This window comes from Schistocerca serialis, chromosome 1 (genome assembly GCF_023864345.2).
Source record: "Schistocerca serialis cubense isolate TAMUIC-IGC-003099 chromosome 1, iqSchSeri2.2, whole genome shotgun sequence".
NCBI classification, from domain to species: domain Eukaryota; kingdom Metazoa; phylum Arthropoda; class Insecta; order Orthoptera; family Acrididae; genus Schistocerca; species Schistocerca serialis.
In genome coordinates, this window is record NC_064638.1 from 314,779,004 (window position 1) to 314,799,502 (window position 20,499).

The window sequence follows — 20,499 nt, forward strand, 5'->3', positions numbered from 1 at the left end:
AGATGCCAACATCTGTCATAAACAAGTGATAGACGTAGGGTAAAGATTTGGGTATGCCATTAAAGCATCAGCAGAAAAGCTACAATGATAGTAAAGGGCACAATAATGAATTAAGCTGCCTTTCCTAATAGTACTGAAAAAAGAAAAGAAAAAATAAAAAGTGGTGTGAGTATGCACTTAAACTTAACTGTCTCTGCATTACTCATCATCGAAAGAGCTTCTTCCTTGACATAACAAATCACTTCAGCGAGCTCTCCTGGTTTTGCTTCATGAAGTACATTCGAAAAATCATTCCACACAGCACCAATCATGGGATGTTCCCAGGTCTCGGCACCAGTTACTGTGTTGTGATGGCAGTAATAAGCAGTGATTACAACTATTTATTTACAATCACAGAATTTGTATTACAAGGAGTTTACGGTAAGTCAGATCATGATATCAGTAAACCAAATCAAAGATATAAACATCTTTGTCTGTGTCAATTCTCAGAAGTGAGCCACCACTGTCCACGTGTTTAAGACCGGTCCGGCATGTGGCCCCGCACTCCCTTCGGCAAGGTCACTGTTGTCCTTGCATTTAGGACCAGCCTAATACTTGACCTGTGTATTGTGATTAGTGAGTTGCCACCATTGATGCATTCAGTCGAAATCCAGTAATGGTATCCATACTGGTGGTTGTGTGTCGTCATTGTCCATGTATTCGGGACCAGTCCAGTACTTGGCCTCCATATTGTTGCTGATGAGTCACCATCCTTCATGCAACAGCAACTCCTCGTGGTGCATCAGATGTACAGATTTTTGTATTATACACTGTTACCACTATTCCCTTTTGGTTTAACACAATGCACGTAGCTCAACTGCCATATATGTGAAGCAAAAACGTGTGTCTGTTAGTCCCAAAGTGAACTTCCTCAAATACAAGTGTGTATCACGATAAAACAGCTGTAATTCCTATTGTTGACTGCATTGGAATTTGTTCAGAGTTCAGTGACTGCTGTTGTGAAATTTCACAAATTTTGAACAGAACACTACTGGTGAAATTCCTTTCTTCAAAACTGTTTGACTGATATTATAATTAAACTGAAATCACGTCTGTGCATACTCTTGGGAAATTATATTTTCTAAGTGCAAAATGGCAACTAACCCACATTCATTCAAGTGCAAATTTAAATACACTGGTGCTTCTTCTGCCAGTTTCATAGTTTATAACTGTGAACTGAAGTCACATTGTAAAATACTGATATCTATATACATATTTAATGCTATAGTAAATCTAAACCAATCTTTGAAGGCACACTTTTGTGCCAAGTGAACAGGTGGTTGTATCATTTGTAGCTTTTTTTGTATTGGGCTGATTATTGTTTCACAACAACCCACTGTTAAAAAAATGTAGAACTAATATACACTCCTGGAAATGGAAAAAAGAACACATTGACACCGGTGTGTCAGACCCACCATACTTGCTCCGGACACTGCGAGAGGGCTGTACAAGCAATGATCACACGCACGGCACAGCGGACACACCAGGAACCGCGGTGTTGGCCGTCGAATGGCGCTAGCTGCGCAGCATTTGTGCACTGCCGCCGTCAGTGTCAGCCAGTTTGCCGTGGCATACGGAGCTCCATCGCAGTCTTTAACACTGGTAGCATGCCGCGACAGCGTGGACGTGAACCGTATGTGCAGTTGACGGACTTTGAGCGAGGGCGTATAGTGGGCATGCGGGAGGCCGGGTGGACGTACCGCCGAATTGCTCAACACGTGGGGCGTGAGGTCTCCACAGTACATCGATGTTGTCGCCAGTGGTCGGTGGAAGGTGCACGTGCCCGTCGACCTGGGGCCGGACCGCAGCAACGCACGGATGCACGCCAAGACCGTAGGATCCTACGCAGTGCCGTAGGGGACCGCACCGCCACTTCCCAGCAAATTAGGGACACTGTTGCTCCTGGGGTATCGGCGAGGACCATTCGCAACCGTCTCCATGAAGCTGGGCTACGGTCCCGCACACCGTTAGGCCGTCTTCCGCTCACGCCCCAACATCGTGCAGCCCGCCTCCAGTGGTGTCGCGACAGGCGTGAATGGAGGGACGAATGGAGACGTGTCGTCTTCAGCGATGAGAGTCGCTTCTGCCTTGGTGCCAATGATGGTCGTATGCGTGTTTGGCGCCGTGCAGGTGAGCGCCACAATCAGGACTGCATACGACCGAGGCACACAGGGCCAACACCCGGCATCATGGTGTGGGGAGCGATCTCCTACACTGGCCGTACACCACTGGTGATCGTCGAGGGGACACTGAATAGTGCACGGTACATCCAAACCGTCATCGAACCCTTCGTTCCACCATTCCTAGACCGGCAAGGGAACTTGCTGTTCCAACAGGACAATGCACGTCCGCATGTATCCCGTGCCACCCAACGTGCTCTAGAAGGTGTAAGTCAACTACCCTGGCCAGCAAGATCTCCGGATCTGTCCCCCATTGAGCATGTTTGGGACTGGATGAAGCGTCGTCTCACGCGGTCTGCACGTCCAGCACGAACGCTGGTGCAACTGAGGCGCCAGGTGGAAATGGCATGGCAAGCCGTTCCACAGGACTACATCCAGCATCTCTACGATCGTCTCCATGGGAGAATAGCAGCCTGCATTGCTGCGAAAGGTGGATATACACTGTACTAGTGCCGACATTGTGCATGCTCTGTTGCCTGTGTCTATGTGCCTGTGGTTCTGTCAGTGTGATCATGTGATGTATCTGACCCCACCAATGTGTCAATAAAGTTTCCCCTTCCTGGGACAATGAATTCACGGTGTTCTTATTTCAATTTCCAGGAGTGTATTAACATGCAATTTGCACTTCATTCTTATGGGATTTGGTGTGCTCTTTTGCATATTGTTTCAGGAATCATTGAATCTAACTCCATTTATGGGGTACCAACCTAATTAGCTTAATTAACTAAAACACTGAAGAGATCTAATTGCTGTATATACGTGCTATAGTCTTGTCTTATCCTGTATTTTGGAAACACTAACTGTACCACATCCTCATGTGTGAGATTCATTGTGTATCAAATTGTTAATTAGCTTTTTTTTGTATTCTCCCATTACTAACATGAAAATTAATGTACAGTGCAGCAATGCAACTCAACTGTTGGTGCTGCTTTGTAGTTTACAATTGTCTCATTGATTTTCTTTGAAGAAGGATTCTCAGGAGTCATGAATTTCTTACATGACTCCATGTCACCTTCAATTACTGAATTTTATTTATGAGCTATTGCACAGTTTCAGCTGTAGATCATTTTCAAGTACCCTGTTAACAATATTTTACCCTAACAGTGTTAGTTTTTTGGTGCATTATTTGCTGTTACAGTGAAAATCAGTGGCTAAACAGAATATAGATTACATAATATACGATAAATTAATACACATGTTTTGCTGTCTGTCTGACTGTCAAAATTCTGTGTTGACCAGTATTGCCATACTGGTCTGTTGGATATGAAGTACACCTCTTAGTGTAGTACTGAGAGCAAATGTCACTTATTATTAACCCTCAAGCAGGCACGCCATTTTTTTATAACACAAGCGGACGCATGGCGTACTTTCTACATGGGTGAAGACAAGCTGTGCCTATGTTACCAAGGTATGCATGTATGAGCAAAATCACAGTTTAATATTAGTTTAATTAAAGGACAATTTTAAACTTACATTATATGAGCTCAGTCACTCTTTAAGTAAATAATAATGATATATACATTCATCCTATCACATTGTTGTCGCATGCTAATGTTACCCCACATTAATGACCCACTTGAAGCATTAAACAGCACATTTGCACCAGATCACAGCCAACCACTTATTCGGTTGCCAGTTATCTGGTAGACAACTCTCTTTGTGGAATTGCACTTCTAACTTGCAATCTGTGTTGTTTCCTTGCACGGATAAAATGAGATTCTGTGGAGATTACACAAAAGAACTTGCTCCTCTTCTACTAATAGTGTGTCTTAAGTCACTGGTAAAACATAGGTACTGAGTGATTGGAAACAGACATAGGTCATTCCCGTTTTCAAGACAAGTTACCAAACTGTTGCTCATAACGATAAGCCTACATTGCTGATGTTAATCTGTTGCAGAATTATGAAACGTGTTCTGCCCTCACTCATTAAGATATTTCTGGAGAATGAAAATCTCTTCTAAAAAAAATTAACCTGGATTCTACACTGAATCACCAAAGAAACTGGTAAAGCAATGTATATTCAAATGCAGAGATATGTAAACCGGCAGAATATGGTGCTGCAGTTGGCAATGCCTATATAAGACAAGAAGTGTCTGGTGCAATTGTTAGATCGGTTACTGCTGGCACAATGGCATGTTATCAATATTTGAGTGAGTTTGAACGTGGTGTTACATTTGGTGCACGAGCAAGGGGACACAGCATCTCTGGGGTAGCAATGAAGTGGGGATTTTCCTGTACGACCATTTCACAAGTGTACCGTGAATATCAGGAACCTGGTAAAGTATCAAATGTTGGTGCGGCCGGTAAAAGGTCCTGTAAGAATGGGACGAATGACGACTGAAGAGAATTGTTCATTGTGACAGAAGTGCAACCCTTCTGCTGATTGCTTCAGATTTCAATGCTGGGCCATCAACAAGTGTCAGCGTGAGAACCATTCAGCGAAACATCATCGATGTGGGCTTTTGGAGCTGAACGCCCACTCCTGTACCCTTGATGACTGCACAACACAGTTTTCCAACTTGCCCGGGCCTGTCAACACTGGCGTTGGGCTGCTGATGACTGGAAACACGTTGTCTGGTCAGACGAGTCTCATTTCAAATTGTATCGAGCGGATGGGCGTGTATGGGCTTGGAGACAACCTCATGAACCTATGGACCCCGCATGTTAGCAGGGGACTGTTCAAGCTGGTGGAGGTTCTGTAATGGTGTTTAGTGTGTGCATTTGGAATGTTATGGGACCCATGATATGTCTAGATAAGACTCTGACCAGTGATAAATACATAAGGATTCTGCCTGATCACCTGCATCCATTTATGTCCATAGTGCATTCTGACAGACTTGAACAACTCCAGCAGGACACTGTAACATCTCACACATCCAGAATTGGTACAGTGTGGCTGCAGGAACACTCTTCTGAGTTTAAACATTCCTCTCTCCACCAAACTCCCCAGACATAAACATTATTTGAGCATATCTGGGATACCTTGCAACATGCTGTTCAGAAGAGATCTCCACCCCCTTGTATTCTTGCATATTTATAGACAGCCCTGCCAGTTTAGTGATGTCAGTTCCCTCCAGCACTACTTCAGACATTAGTCTAGTCCGTGCCATGCCATGTCGTGTTGGTGGCACTTTTGCACAGTATTAGGCAGGTGTACCAGTTTCTTTGGCTCTTCAGTGTACAAACAGAGATCTTACAAAGCACTGTTCATTGGTTTGACCATGAAATCCAGAGTGCCATAGACAAGGCCATACTTCCAGTAAACATTTGATGCAGTTCTCCACTGTCATTTTGTGAACAAAATTCAAGCACGTTAAGTATCACACCAGGTCTGTGACTGGATTCAGGACTTTCAGATACTGTATAACTTAACTTGTTATTTGTAATGGGAGAAAATTGCTGGAAATGACCCAAGGAAGTATCAGTGTGTCATTACAGTTAACAAAATCTGAAGCACTATACATCTTTTTGCAGATAATGCTGTTATCTATAGGAAGGTCGCAACATCAGAAGACCATAGCAAAATCCAAGAAGACGTGCAGGGTATTAACGATTGGTGCAATGTTTTTCAGTAAATAAATGTAAGATATTGTGCTGAAATAGGTGAAGAGATCCAATGGTGTTTGATTACATTATTGGTAAAAATCACTGGAAATAATAAAAGCTATAAACTACCTAGGAGTAACCATCTAGAGCAACAAAGTTTAATTACCTCATAAAACAAGTTGTAGAAAATGCAGATGGCAGGCTGAGATTAATTGAAAGAATTTTAAAGAAATGTAATTCATATACAAAAAAGAAGTGGCTTGCAAAACACTTGTTTGACTGATTCTTGAGCATTGTTAATCAGTGTGGGATCCTTACCAAGTAGGATTAACAGAGGAGACACGGAAGATCTAGTAATGTGTGGCACATTTCACCACAAGTTTTTCAGAAAACATGAGAGCAATTTGGAGATGCACACTCCAGTGGCAGTTACTGTAAATAGAAGCGTTGTGTATTATGGAGAATGTTACTGCTGAAATTCCAAGAATGTATATGTATGAAAAGTTGACAGCATATTAGTTCCTTCCACATCTCTTCTGAAATGATCAGGACAAAAAAAATCTGTCAAATTAGAGCTCCTGCAACCATTTATTAACAGTTGTTTTTTCCCAAGCTCCATTCATGCATGGAACAGAGAAGGCTACAAATGACAGCAATATCAGAGGTACCCGTCACCAAACACCGTAACATGAATTAGGGAGCGTGTATGTAGATGTAAAACTGTTGCTGATTTAGTAAACTCTTTTTCTGGAAATTTGTGGTAAGTTTCTATGGGACCCAACTGGTTGAGGTCATTGGTCCCTAAATTTGGTAAAATTATTCAGTAATGTTAGTCATGTTCACATACATGCTGTATGAAGTAACTTAATTGAATAGAAAACGATTCTGCTCACGAAGCGGCAGCAGAACACACACATAAATTAATTGTTTTCGTTGTTACATTCCACATGAAGTGCAGTATATAATCTTAAAATTTTAAAGGGTTTTTAAATTATCTTACGGGAACTGCAGTTGTACCTATCACATTCTTTGTTGCACCAGGTGACAGTTTGCTAATTATTATAAATACTTCGCTGAAAGAAGCTAAGATCGTTTTATGACAAAATTGTGGAGGAAATGCACTTAAATTTCATGTAGGAGTAAATAAACAAACAAACGTGTGGGCAGTATTATGGCAAACTGATTGACTGTGTTTGAGTCACTAAAATAGTTAATGGAAAGCCTAACATTAAATTAAATTCATCATAAATCATGCTGAAATGTTATGGAACTTGTAGTATCAAAATTACGTATTTAGTGGTGATGGGTTCTGAATATTGCAGTCAACAAGCCTGTGTACAGTCACTGGCCAAGGGTAGTTATTTGTGACTTATAACTATATTGCTCACACCCATTGTTATGCCAGATAGCTGTGTTAATAAATGATGGCCATATGAGCAGAGTTGCAGTAGATATTTTTAAAGAGAAACATTTTGAAAGTGTAACTTTAGTCAGTAATCTATTCTCATATAAAGCGAAATGTGGGGTTGGTACTCTGATTGGGTTATAGAATTATTCAGCAGAAGCATCTTCATAGAAGAATAACAGAGACATTGCAGCAATGGACAGAGAAAACCTAAGGTTTTATTTTTTCTCTTTTCTACCAATTTACTGAGCAGTTCAGTGTTCCTGACAATGTTTGTAAACAGAGCCACACAAAGGAGTATTGCAAGAGCTAAAACTACAACATAGAAATACATAAACTCTTAGCTCAGTTTTATGAGTAAATATTCATGAAAGTGCATAAAGAAGTTTGTTGTTTCATAGAAAGTTCTCTTCAAGAAATAATTTTGCTCTTCATGCTTAGACTTTCCTTTTTCTTTGTGGTTCTAGTCTGCTTTCAAGACTGATATTCCTAGATTGCTTATTCCTAGACCGCTTCATTACATTTTTTACTGACTTGTTTTGCTGCCTCTTTACAGTTTCACTACAATTCATATTCCTAATGGCAGATAAAAAAGACTTCATTGTATCAATTTTGTAATGTTTAAATTTATGTTATTTGCAAGGCTTAAGAGTTCTCCAAAAGCACTTCGTATTCTGTTATAGGTTTGGCCATGTTTTCATGGCTGAAACAGGAACGTCTGTTGGAGAAATCTCTGGTCAGTCTAAACCCATAAACTCGTGTGATTTTCGACCTTCACGACCATTCAGGATCATTACAGGAAGTGAAGACAATACCATTGGTGTGTTTGAAGGACCACCATTCAAATTCAAAATGACAAAGCAGGTATGTAGCTTATTTCGGCATAAAATCATTTATGGTAGTACAATGTGTGGGCTGCTGCATGTGAAAGAGACTGCTTTCAAAGGGAAACTAATTACTTTGTGAGAGCTTCAAGCTTTCACTGATAAGAGAACTAGTGGAATAACATTATATGTTCCTAATGTAAAAATTCTGTTAATTTTGAACAACTCTTTGAGGGTTCTGCGAACATCTGTCTTCTGGCTAGCTTCTGTTCATTTTCTATATTGTTCAGTATACCTTCAACATTGAGGTGTCCATCTCTATGTAGTGAATAGCAATCAGTTGATTCATATTGTTGCTATCCCCTCCCAGATTTTCAGTTGAATATTTGTGACAACTGGGATTATAAATTTAGTTGCTGCTCATTTCACTTGTGCTATTAGGGCCCAACCTAACCACAACACAATAATTCTTGACATATTTGAACATAATTTGTGACCAAATAGAGAAAAGAATGGTTTCAATTTTGGCACTAGAAATTGCTCTTTTCTCATGTCAAATTGCTTAGCTGAAAGTATCATCCCATTGGGTACGCAAGAGTGATGCGTTGCTAACCTATGAGCAGAAGAGAAACACTGCCATGACTGCTACTGGCCCTAATCTGTACTGTAGACATAGTTATTTTTTTCCTTTCTCTACCATATGGAAAAGCCATAAGGTAAAAATACTGCCTACTAACATCCAGTGAACTGAAACTATTTTTGTTTCTAAAATGTCAGTTTTTGTTAATGAAATGTTCACATGTTCATATTTTTATATTACAGTTGGTTGTTATACATTAACACTTTGAGCCCTGATCCATAGCGCATGAAGCTCTACTACAAAGCCTAGCTGTTTTTAGCATATTTTAATCTACTACAACTCTTAAACGGTTTTTGTTATAATAACGACATTACCCTTATTGAAAAGCCAGAACTTTCTAGTTTGAAGCTAAGTGTAATACTTTGTTCTTTGAATTAATATTTGCTTTTATGAAACTTTCAATTATAGCATTGTTTTTGAAAAGAGGAAAAATTGGTCAAGGAGATATGCACTTAATGCTCAGAAGGAAACTACATTATTTTAAACAAGAACTTTAATAATTATTTATACTGCTTTTTTGTATACAGTAACCTCCTTTGGCTTTATTTTAAGATGTACTTTTGGTCTTTGTATGATAAATTTTGAAACACAGTATTTTGCTCATTGCCACTTTGCATTCACTTCACTGGTAGCTTGTGTCTTTGTGTCACACTTTTCCAGTAAGCCTTTTGCCTCTCAGAGAACACACTACACATTGTTTTTGCTTCTGTTTCTTGCCTATTTCTGCCTCAATCTTTTTCAGTTGATAGTCTGGAGAGTCACGATTTACCAGGTTGTGGTTCGAGATCTCTGCTGCCTGCAAGACCTGCACAGATAGTTGTTCAAATGGCTCTGAGCATTATGGGACTTTACATCTGAGGTCATCAGTCCCCTAGAACTTAGAACTACTTAAACCTAACTAACCTAAGAACATCACACACATCTATGCCCAAGGCAGGATTCGAACCTGCGACCATAGCAGTCGCGCGGTTCCGGACTGAAGCACTTAGAACCGCTCGGCCACTGTGGTCGGCACAGATAGTTGTCATAAACTGTGATGCTGTGAGGCATTTTCCAGTTACCTTGTTGTACAATGTACTTGAATTAATTATCACCATTAGTATTATGTGGAATGACAACTTTCTCCACCACTTCACAGTTCAATGGTCAAAAGCCCCATATGATAGTTGTTGGTCTGATAAGTCAACGCACAACTTGTTTTTATTGTAGTCCACCACACAGACTGGTTTTGACTTCTCTCTGTCTCTCTTGTCAATATACGTCACAATCTCAGCAGTGTGCCTTGTACTTATCGTGTGCACATTTCTTTTGTCCTTCCATCAGAATGCCAAGATATTTCCTTTATGCCTCGCTGAAGTTTCGGATCTTTTATAGTGAAAGGTAATCCCTTTCTGGATTTTCTTGTAGTTCCCACAAGGACAGTTTTTTGCAGCTTCCAGTTCTGAAGCAAGGACTGGACTGGTGTAGAATCTGTCTGTAAACAAAGTGTAACCTTTTCCTGACAGATTTCCAAGCAATGTCTTTACAAGTGTCACTGTGTCAGACCTCTCACCTGCATAAACAGAAAAATTCGACATAATCTGTCTCTGACTCTGACAATGTGTACAGTTTTATACCATATTTATGGCTTCTGTAGCATGTACTGCTTGAAATATATACGGCCTCGAAATTTGCACATAGCTTCATCAATTGTAATGTTTTGAGAGAGTGTGTATGCTTGCTGGAAATTAACAGACACCATATCCAGGAGGGGGGTCACCTTGTGCAGTGGGTCATAGCCAGCTTCTCCTTTACTCTTAGCAACTGAATTGTCACTGAAGTGAAAGTTTCTCAAAATAGAAAGAAACCTGTCACGGCTCAGGATGTTTGAACAGAAATTACATGACACAACAGGATTCTTGGACCAGTGCTCTCGTATACGGTGTCTCACACTTACACAGATACGGACTTCAATTGCCAGAAACTTTCTTATTTCTATGAGAGTAACTCCTTTCCACTTTGATAGCGAGCAGGTAGGGGAAAGGGAATTTGTGCTTCGTAGTTTCCTTATGCTTTGTTGTGCATACAGATTAGTTTGTTGCTTTATATGATTCACCATACTGTCTGTAAGCAAACACAAAAAGAAGTCTAGAGGTGTACTGTTCTGGTCTAAACTGGTAAGGTTGCACTTTCCAGAGTGTCCTGAGAATGGACAGATATTTGGCACATGATCAGTAGTCATCCAGCCTTCCTCAGAATCGGTACGGCACGAAGTTCTCGGTGTCACACTCACCCTCGGTTGCCCACGCACTTCAGGTGTGGTATCAGCAGAAACAATGGCAATACATGCTTCTGGAAAACTTGGATGCTTGTTCTCCTCGTCTGAATCTACCATAAAAGTAGTATTTGCAAATAAAATCACTTTCTACAGTAGTTACGTATTGAAAGTTCTTTCAATTTAAATCGGAATAAAAATACTGCGTATTTTGTTATTTGCATTCCTTACCTAAAGACGCAAAATCTTCTTCTTGAATATAGTCTACGTCATCATCAGAATTGAGCAAATCATCATCCTCTGAAAAATCAACATCACTTTCTTAAACTCGCGATAACTCACCAGCGATTTCATCACCTGTCAAACCGCGCTTTGCCGTGACGACGCAACTGAGCTAACGCGCAGAAGAATATTCCCTCTCGCAAAGCCTCACAAAAAAAAGAAGAAGAAGAAGAAGAAGAAGAAGAAGAAGAAGAGTGGTTCTCCCTTGACCAGCATGCTCGCACTGTCTAACATCAAATACTTCAACTATAGCTTCTGCCGTGCCTCCCAGACCATTGGGAACCCTACGACCATGTAAAGGAAGGAAGAGGAAGATACAGCACACGTGCCTGTAAAATTACAGGCATCGGGTTTTCGGGCTGGTCAGGCGCGCCCATATTTTTACGGGCGTTGGCTCCTAAGTGTTAATGTGTGGAGAAATGTGTGTTGTCAGGTTTTTCACATTTTCTATATCTTCCAGAACACAAAACTGGCAGGGAAAACTCTGCAGAATGTAAAAGATTTAGGGTGAAGGTAATAACCCACTGAATAGTTGAGGTGTGTCATCAGCAGGCACACAAGAAAGACTGAAAACTTCATTAGCTTTTGCACAAATCCTTTTCTTAGACACACACACACACACACACACACACACACACACACACACACACCTGTACAGCCACATTGTGATGGCTGAATACCGAATGCCAGGACTGCATTTTGGCAGGAAGATTGGAGTGAAGGATTGTCATATGGAGCGGGTGAGGGGAGAAAAGATGTGATTAGCAGGAGGGAGTGTTAGGGAAGGATGGCAGACAGCTCAGAGGGAGGCAGCAGATGTGGAAAATAGGAATGAGACACACAGACATTGGAGCTGATGAGTTCGTGCAGTGCACAATGGCAGTGATGCAGGATAGTGAATTGGGAGTGGGTGACTGAACAGGGGAATGGGAGACTGTTGAGAAGTCGGTTGGGCAGTGAATTTACAGAAAATGAGACCAGGAGGATTATAGGAGTGAAGGATGTGTTGCAAGGACAAATCCTATCTTTGTAGTTCAGAAAATCTGGTGGCAAGGGGAAGTGAATAGTTTATTTATTGAATCTGAAGATTGCTTAGCTTTAGATTACCTGCTTTGTGACAGCTTGTACCTTCGTAATCCATTCAACAGTCTTTGTTTTGCAAGCATTATAATTATCACCAACACATTACACAAAATACAATTATGATATTTGTTTTCAGAGAGATGCCCACAGAGTGGTGGAATTATTGAGTCTTAAAATAAGTTGTTACATTTTAATAAAAGGCAGTCCATATCACAATAATTTTTGTATTTTTTATTCTGATAACTGGTTTCAGTTTATAAGACCACCCTCAGACCAAAACCCTGTAATATATAACATTTATAGTGGGTCATATATGGCAAAACTTAATCACCTTAGAAACTAATTTAAAAGCAACATTAGTTATGATATAGTATGGTGTGTTATCCAGGTGAGTGAGGAGCCAGTGCACAGAGCCACTGTGTCATACCGACTGGTGCCCTTCACAAACTGCTGACTAGCTAGCAAAGACTAGGCGTTACAAAAGGGAAACTCTGTCCATTGTTCGTCACGTGATCCATTGTAAAAATTATCAGATTCCACAAATAGTGTTTGTGTAAAAAAAAAAAAAAAAAACTATATTGCACATGAAAATGTAATAGGATATTGCTTACAAACTACTAATATGCTTAAAAAATGTTTAAAAGGGCAATAGCAATAGCCAGAATATTAAAAACTCCCCATTGTCAGGTGCCTGACCCAGCTATTATGTTTTGTATATGTTGCCGTAGTGACTAGCACAGCAGATCCATTCAGCTAAGCAATGATTATGTTGCGTTGGATAACAATTGTTCTAACCCATGAACACTGTAATTTATTGCTCAAACAGTACACACACTTGTAAGACAATGTACAATACAATTAGCAATACACAAGTGGCCAGAGGAGCCTTGTGCTTAGGCCTATATATTCTTCACTTCCAATAGGGATGCACCCGGTAGGCTGCTCGTGCAACTGCTATCATATTAGAAGGTTGGGTGGCCTCTAGTGGCGGAATTTATCACAAACTTCACACGTGAACTATGAAATGGTGCACATACAAAATTAGTAGTTACAGCTCTTGTCTTCCTCTGTGAAAAAGTGAGCACCATGCTCACGTCCATTTCTTCTGTGGTCAACGTAGGTTGTTGAGTCATACATCATGCTGCCACCAGTGTGTGGAGTTGGAAGTGGTGCAGACATAGAAAAGTGCAGTGTCCACCTTCCTGTGAGAGGCCATATGGTAGGACAAAGCCCAATCCCAGGGAAGGAGGTTGCGACGAAGGCGGTGGAACAGGCAACGCTGGCCGCTACAGAAGCGGCAGAGGTGTCGGCTGTGACAGCGTGCGAGTTGGGGTCCCACCGTAGCTCTTGACAGCTGAAGGGGGCACCCGTAGCAGAGGAGACAGTGTGAAAATATCAACAGAGGTGATGGAGAAGGGGAAGGTAAAGGCTGTGATGTAGGAGACAGCCTGGTGGACAGATTGTGTGGGGCGGCAGAGGCACACCTGGTGCTCAGCCACCCATGCGGGGTCGTAGCTGGTTGACATGTTGTGATAACCTCCCCTCAGCCTTGCAGATGACCCAAAGACATTGGCTGTGGGTACTCTTCATTACCATCAGCACCCATTACGTCCAGGTGCCAAACCTGTGAGCCCAAACAGCTGTGCCAAGCTGGAAGCATTGTGGTGCCAGCACAGTGGGATGTCATGGTGTCGGCTGAAGCAGGTATAGCAGAATCCGGGGCTGACAACCATGCCACAACTCTACCAGACTCGTTATCTCTGACAGGGGTGAACCTATAGGAACTGAGGAATCTGTCAAGAGTTCCGTACGGTGACACATCCAAAACGTGTTTTTTTTTCTTCTGTGTCTTAAATGTTCGTACTAGTCGTTGTACATGCCCTTTCATTTGAGGGTGGCAAGGAGGAACCGTGACATTATGAACGCCACTTTTTGTAAAAAAGTCTTCAAATTCGTGAGATATGAAATGGGAGCTGTTGTCGGTAACTAATGTATGGGGAAGACCTTCCATTGCAAAAATTTTTGACAAAGGAGAATTTGTTGGCACTGTAGAAGTAGACAGACAACACACCACATACAGAACCTTGGAATAAGCATAATTACAACAAACCAGTAGAAATTCAAAAAAGGTCCCCACAAATCTACTTGAATTTGTTCCCAACGCTGTAGTGGATCTGGCCACGGTGAAAAAAAAAAAAGCACGGAGAACTGCATTATGGATAGCACACTGTGGTGATAGGCTGCAACAACTCACACTATTTCCTCGTCAATGCTTGCCCAAAAAACTAGCTCTCATGTCTGACACACTCCAGTGGTCCACATGCAGTAAATGAATAACCTCACACCAAAGGGCAGATGAGACTACAACTCGAGTAGTAGTGTCCATTGTAGCTAACAGCAGCAGCACTCTGTCCCAAACAGAAAGACAATTTTGTAATGCAAAATAATTTCTCAGATGATCAGAAGCATGGGCCGGAGATTTGTCCAGCCATCCATGTTGCACATAAGAAACAACTTTACTTAAAACAGAATCTGCAGCTAGCGCAGCTGCAATTTTAGTGCTAGTAGTAGGAAAACCATCAAAAACATTTTATGCTTCCGTGCCTGAATGAAAGCAAAGTAATTCCTCTTTATCAAATTCTGGACCCGGACCAGTCAGCAAATGCGATAAGGGGTCAGCATTTACATGTAGTGCTGTAGGTTGAAAATTTATCTCATGATTGTATCATGACAGGAAAAGTGCCTACTGCTGTAAGCGATATGTGGCAAGGAAGCCAAACGGTTAAAAAGAGATAACTAGTAGTTTTGCGGTCTGTGATTAGGTTAAACTTAGACCCATATAGAAAAACACGAATTTTTTTTAGATCATACACCATCACCAAAGCCTCTTTCTCCAAGTGAGAATAAAGCTGTTACGTTGAATTAAGGGATTTAAAGCCATATGCATTAGGGTGTTCAGAACCACTCCCCAAACTTATGAGCAAGGACGGCGTCAAGGCCAAACTGAGACACATCCGTTGCTAACACAAGGTGCTGGTCCGGCTGAAAAGTGACCGAACAAGGGGCAACTGCAGCTTAGATTTCAACAATTTGACTGCCCGGTTGTAAGCCGGGGACCAGTGGAAAGGAACATTTTTACATAATAGTGCATAGAGTGGTTTCTGCCACAGTAACAGCATCAGGTATGAATTTGTGGTATTACGCAATTTTGCCTTAAAAGACCTGTAATTTCTTGACTGACATGGAGGTGTGGCAACAGCATCAGTATGCCTATGCAGTGGTTTAATGGCAGCACGCAACACTTCAGAACCCAAATAAATAATGTATGGTTGAAAAAGCTGTCTTGTCCGAATGACATTTTAGCCCAGCAGACTGTATAACAGAAAATAGAGCATGAAGGTTCTACAAATGTTCGTCTGTAGAGGCACCAGATGCTACTGTTATCGAAAAAGTTGATGCACCTGGTACTAATACAGTATGTCAAACGACAAACATTGGTATTGATAAAGCCCAAATGGGGTATTGATAACTAGAAGGTGTTTAGATTCCTCGTCGAGTGGCATCTGTAAATATGCCTCTGCCAAATCAGTCTCTGAAAAATAATGGCCCCTGACAATTTTGCTAACAGCTCGTCAGGGTGCAGCGAAAGATAGATAGCAATGACTGACTGTTTTTAAGTTACCAATACTGAGCAGACTCGGAAAAAACAGGGACGGACTGTCTGTTTCATCATAATATGAGCCTGAAATCTGTTGCACAACCCAGTTCTGGGGAGAATAGAGAGGAAAATTACGCACAGGGGGCATCTGACTGTTGATATGGAACTATATCAGAAACCAAATGCACTTCATCATTGATGGAGAGTCCAAACCAAACAGATTTTCAGTGTAAGCGTTTTCTACAACTAGGAATGTTAATGAACAAATCATAGCATTTTAAGAAACAGGCTCAGAAAACTGGCCAAGAATGAGAATCTGTTGTTTCTTATAACTCACCAGCCTCCATGACACTAGAATCAGAGGGGGAGAACCCAAATCCTAATAAGTCTGAGAATGCGCTAATTTTACTGCTGCACCTGTCTCTACCTGTGTTCTCAGTGGTTTGTTAAACACACACATACTTCAATGTATGACTTACTTTGAGGCACTGTCACTGCTGTATGCATCCATGTTCGTTTCATCCTCACTCATGTTTGGAAAGGAGTTGGATACAGAAACAATGTCCTTTCGTATGACACCTGTTACACATTGCCCAGTGCTTGGGACGCATGGTCTGTTCGTGTTGAATGAATCCGTATGGGCTTGAAGGCAAACGATTATTACCTGTATGACACTGATACATCTGCTGGACTGTTGCAGTAACGTCTATGTTCGCTTGTGAAATGACTGATGGCTGGGAAGGGTGAGAGAAACTGATTTCTGAAACTTCAGACCACCTACAGCACATGAAACTTCAAATGTTCAATACTTCCACAAACGTACGATTTTCACACTGTAGAGCTCGTTCTCGAACTTCTCTATCAGGAGCAAAATGTATTATTGTATCACAAACCATTTTATCGGCTTAGGATTCCTTATGAATATTTGTTACAAAATTAGAATGCTGGCTAAATACATGTAGATTTGCTGCCCATGCCCTGTATGACTGTTTTGGCCACTTTTGGCAGTGGCAAAACTCCACACGAACAACAATAATGTGAGTGCAGTTACAGTGATAAGTAGAAAGCAACTCACACATCTGATCATAAGAAAGACTTGAAGGTTTTTAAGGGGTCGAACTGACACAACTACTGATATCCATGAGATGAAATCCATGACAAAAAAAAGAGCCTTGCACAAGTGTCCATCTATTACCCCAAATGCCTGGAAATGTTGTCACAGGCATTTTTCGTTAAGTGTCCCAATCTTCTGCTGCATCATCAAATGCGGGGAACAGTTGCGGGTATGTTGTTGGCAGGGCAATGAGTATCCACTTGCATACTGAAACTGTCAGCTTACTGAAATTACCAAAAATAGTTTAAAACATACAACAGCAAAAACATAATAATGTAGCTAACCACACTATGAGGTTGCATTTAGATTGTAATGATAATTGACATGAAAAGTTGATTCAGTTGAGCAATGAATGTATCAGCAGGACATAAATAGGCATGATATAGATACAAATAAGCTAGTATTGGTGTTATTGGTGTAACTTCTCTTACTGGTGGACCAGTGTGTTGTTGTGCAAGCCCAATTCTCAGTTGTCGAGAATGGTGCACCACTGCATCATTTAATCACAATCTTTGTACTTGCTATCATAAACACCTGTTTCATTGGTATTACCTAAAGCCATTTAAAATATACTGCGATAAAATATAATAATAGCTGTAATTAATCATGCCGTTCAAATATAGTGGTTTCATAACAATTACAAGTGGTGGTGTATTGTTTATTTATATCTTCCGTGCCTTTATTAATCTAATACAGTAGAATCTTATAAAATGGTGCTAGTGTGTACACATTTGATATTAAGAATTTAGTTAAAACCATGTCACTTCAGGTACACCATTGCAAAAAAGTGATTAAAATGTAAAAGCATAAAAGCAGTCCATCAAAACAATTCAGCGAATAAGTCACAGAAGCATTTTTCCTCAAAGTCTGTCTTCTCATTTCACAAATTTTGAGGCAAACTCTTGTGGTAGCTATAAATTTGTATTTCTTCTAATGCATCTAATAATAAACTTTTTGGGGCATTTAGCAATATTTTTGAACTGTTACTTTTGGTGCCTACTGAGTGCTATATAGATATATTGCTTGTTGTTCATGTGGTATGTTCTTTGAAATTGCAGCCTGTCTGTCATACGTGTAGCCATCACATTTAATATCGTAAATATCGGACTGGCAAAAAATATTCTGGTGGTTACCTACAGTGCATTTCAATTTCATCTCTAAAGAGTTTCTGATGACATAACTTTTATTAATATTTTGTTCAATGTAAAAGGCAAACAGGCAACCATCACAAAAAGTGGGGTTTATAAAATCACATGCTGTGAGTGTCAGTTTTGCTACATTGAACAGGTGGTGAGGTCAGTGTAAACCAGGCTTAAAGAACTTCGTAGAAGCTGGAGATTGCAGAAGCCTGATTCATCCTTTGAACATTGCCTTAACAATAACCACAAATACATAATAGATGTAAAATTCTTACACACAGAGGAAAGGGGGCTAAACTCAACCAGTTAGAACCATTAGAAATTAAACAGGTATGTACATCTCCACATCTATTATTAAATTAGCAAACCCAGTTCAGTTATTCAACTGTTTTAGATGATATCACAACTCCAGGATAGAAGTAAAACTTTGGGCCTCAGTTCATCAATAGATAAAAAGTTCTTGTCTGATGCATAAAATTATTCCCAGGTGGGTTTAGTTATGTTAGTGTAATTTCTGAATGTGTGGTTCCATATGTAATTTATTAAAAAATGGTCATTTTACACTAAGCCATGTTTTGATACATTAAGAAGTTGAAATGACTGTCTTTGTGTTAATGTTTATCTGTGCATTATCATCTTTGGTAATCAGTAATGAGCTTGAAAATGGGCTTATAACCTGTTTGTGTTAGACTGATTTCTATGGTTGACATATTTACCAGTCCCCATTTTGCCTTATTTAGTCCATCATCTACTTACCCAGTATTGTAGTCATTGGCACTTGCAATTTGTTTCAAAATTACGATTTTATTTTCAATTTCTTTTGCATTAATAACTGCAGCTGTGGCTTTAGGTTCTTGAAATATACCATTCTGATGCCTGTTTTTATTATTTATAATTGTCAAGTCCAGGAAATTAATTAATTAGTCTTCATATTTGATGGTGAATTGCATCTCAAGAAGAACACTGCTTAACAGTTGTGCAACGTTATTGATTTCATTTTTAGTGCCCCTACAAAGTAGTATAGTATCGTCAAGGCATCTTTCATAAAATATAATTTTGGCTCTAATTTCCAGGTTTTTTTTTTTCAAACAATTTACAGTTGTAGTTTATGAATATATCCTCTACTTTCCCAATGAGCGAAGGAATATCCTCCTCCTGAAAAAACTGCAGTCAAGATGTATGGTAACATGGTTTTAAGTAAATGCTACAAATACTACTAGTTCACTAGTATTCATCCTTGTATGTTTCACTAAGTTAGCTCTAATGATATCAGTCGTCTCTCTGCCGGGAATATTTGTGTAAAGATTTTTAACATCCAATGACATGAACATTGTGTCATCTAAAATGTTTGTTATGGATTGTATGACAAGCTTGTAACTCTTTTTCTAAGTAATATTGCTGTTGTTCCACAATAATGTCAAAAATTATTAGTGTTTTAGTTCAGCTTTGCTTTTTTGATAATAGGAACATATTATTATTATTTTTGTGAAGCATGTCAGAAATAATGCAAAATTTTTTTCCATACGAGATGTGAAATGATAGCTATGTATTTTGTGTGTTTCAGGAACACAGTAAATTTGTTCAGGCAGTTAGGTACTCACCCAGTGGGAATCATTTTGCATCAGCAGGCTTTGATGGTAAGGTGTTTCTGTATGATGGTGCATCTGCTGACCTCGTTGGTGAAATTGGCTCCCCAGCACACAAAGGAGGTGTATATGCTGTGAGTTTCCTTTTAAGTTTCATTTATGATCTTACATGTGAAATATAGTAAGTAATTCACATATTTCTGAGTTGGCTGGTTTAAAAATGCTTAGAATCATGAGACTATTTAACTTTGGGCTGATGCTGTGAGCACTAAATGAATGTATAGAATTGTACTGTAGAACTCTTGAGCATATCAATTTAAGTTTTTGCAAAAAAAAAAAAAAAAAAAAAAAAAAAAAATGCCATTGTTCTATAAGATGAAAACAGTGTGTTAAGTGTCATGTTATCTGCTGAGGATTAGGCACAGGCAAGGATACAAGTCAGAAGATAATATATTCAAATGAGAGGCAGCTTTAACCCTTAGCATTCTGTAATGCTGACACAGGAGCCTCCATCACTTTTATTTAAATCGCTACCACCTGGACAGTTAGTGTTCCACAGAGATTTGTGCGACTCTCTTTGTGGAAAACATGAGACCACTGACGAACAATTTGGGTATACATTAAAATAAAAAGTGTGTCTCCATTCAAATGTATTCATGTAAGCATTACAATAAAAAACTTTTCATTGCAATATTTTTTGAAGCTCTAAGGGTGGACTGTTTCCATCGCCACTTCACTCAAATTGTTG

The 20,499-nt window shown here is 40.0% G+C and overlaps 1 protein-coding gene across 1 annotated transcript in view; it reads left to right on the forward strand.

Annotated features, from left to right (window-relative positions):
- LOC126469690 (actin-interacting protein 1) overlaps window positions 1-20,499 on the forward strand; it is a 166,407-nt gene that overhangs the window by 40,304 nt on the left and 105,604 nt on the right. The window contains exons 5-6 of the mRNA XM_050096856.1: window positions 7,855-8,035; window positions 19,730-19,885. Of these exons, the coding sequence (XP_049952813.1) occupies window positions 7,855-8,035; window positions 19,730-19,885 (337 nt within the window). The remainder of the gene's footprint in view (window positions 1-7,854; window positions 8,036-19,729; window positions 19,886-20,499) is intronic.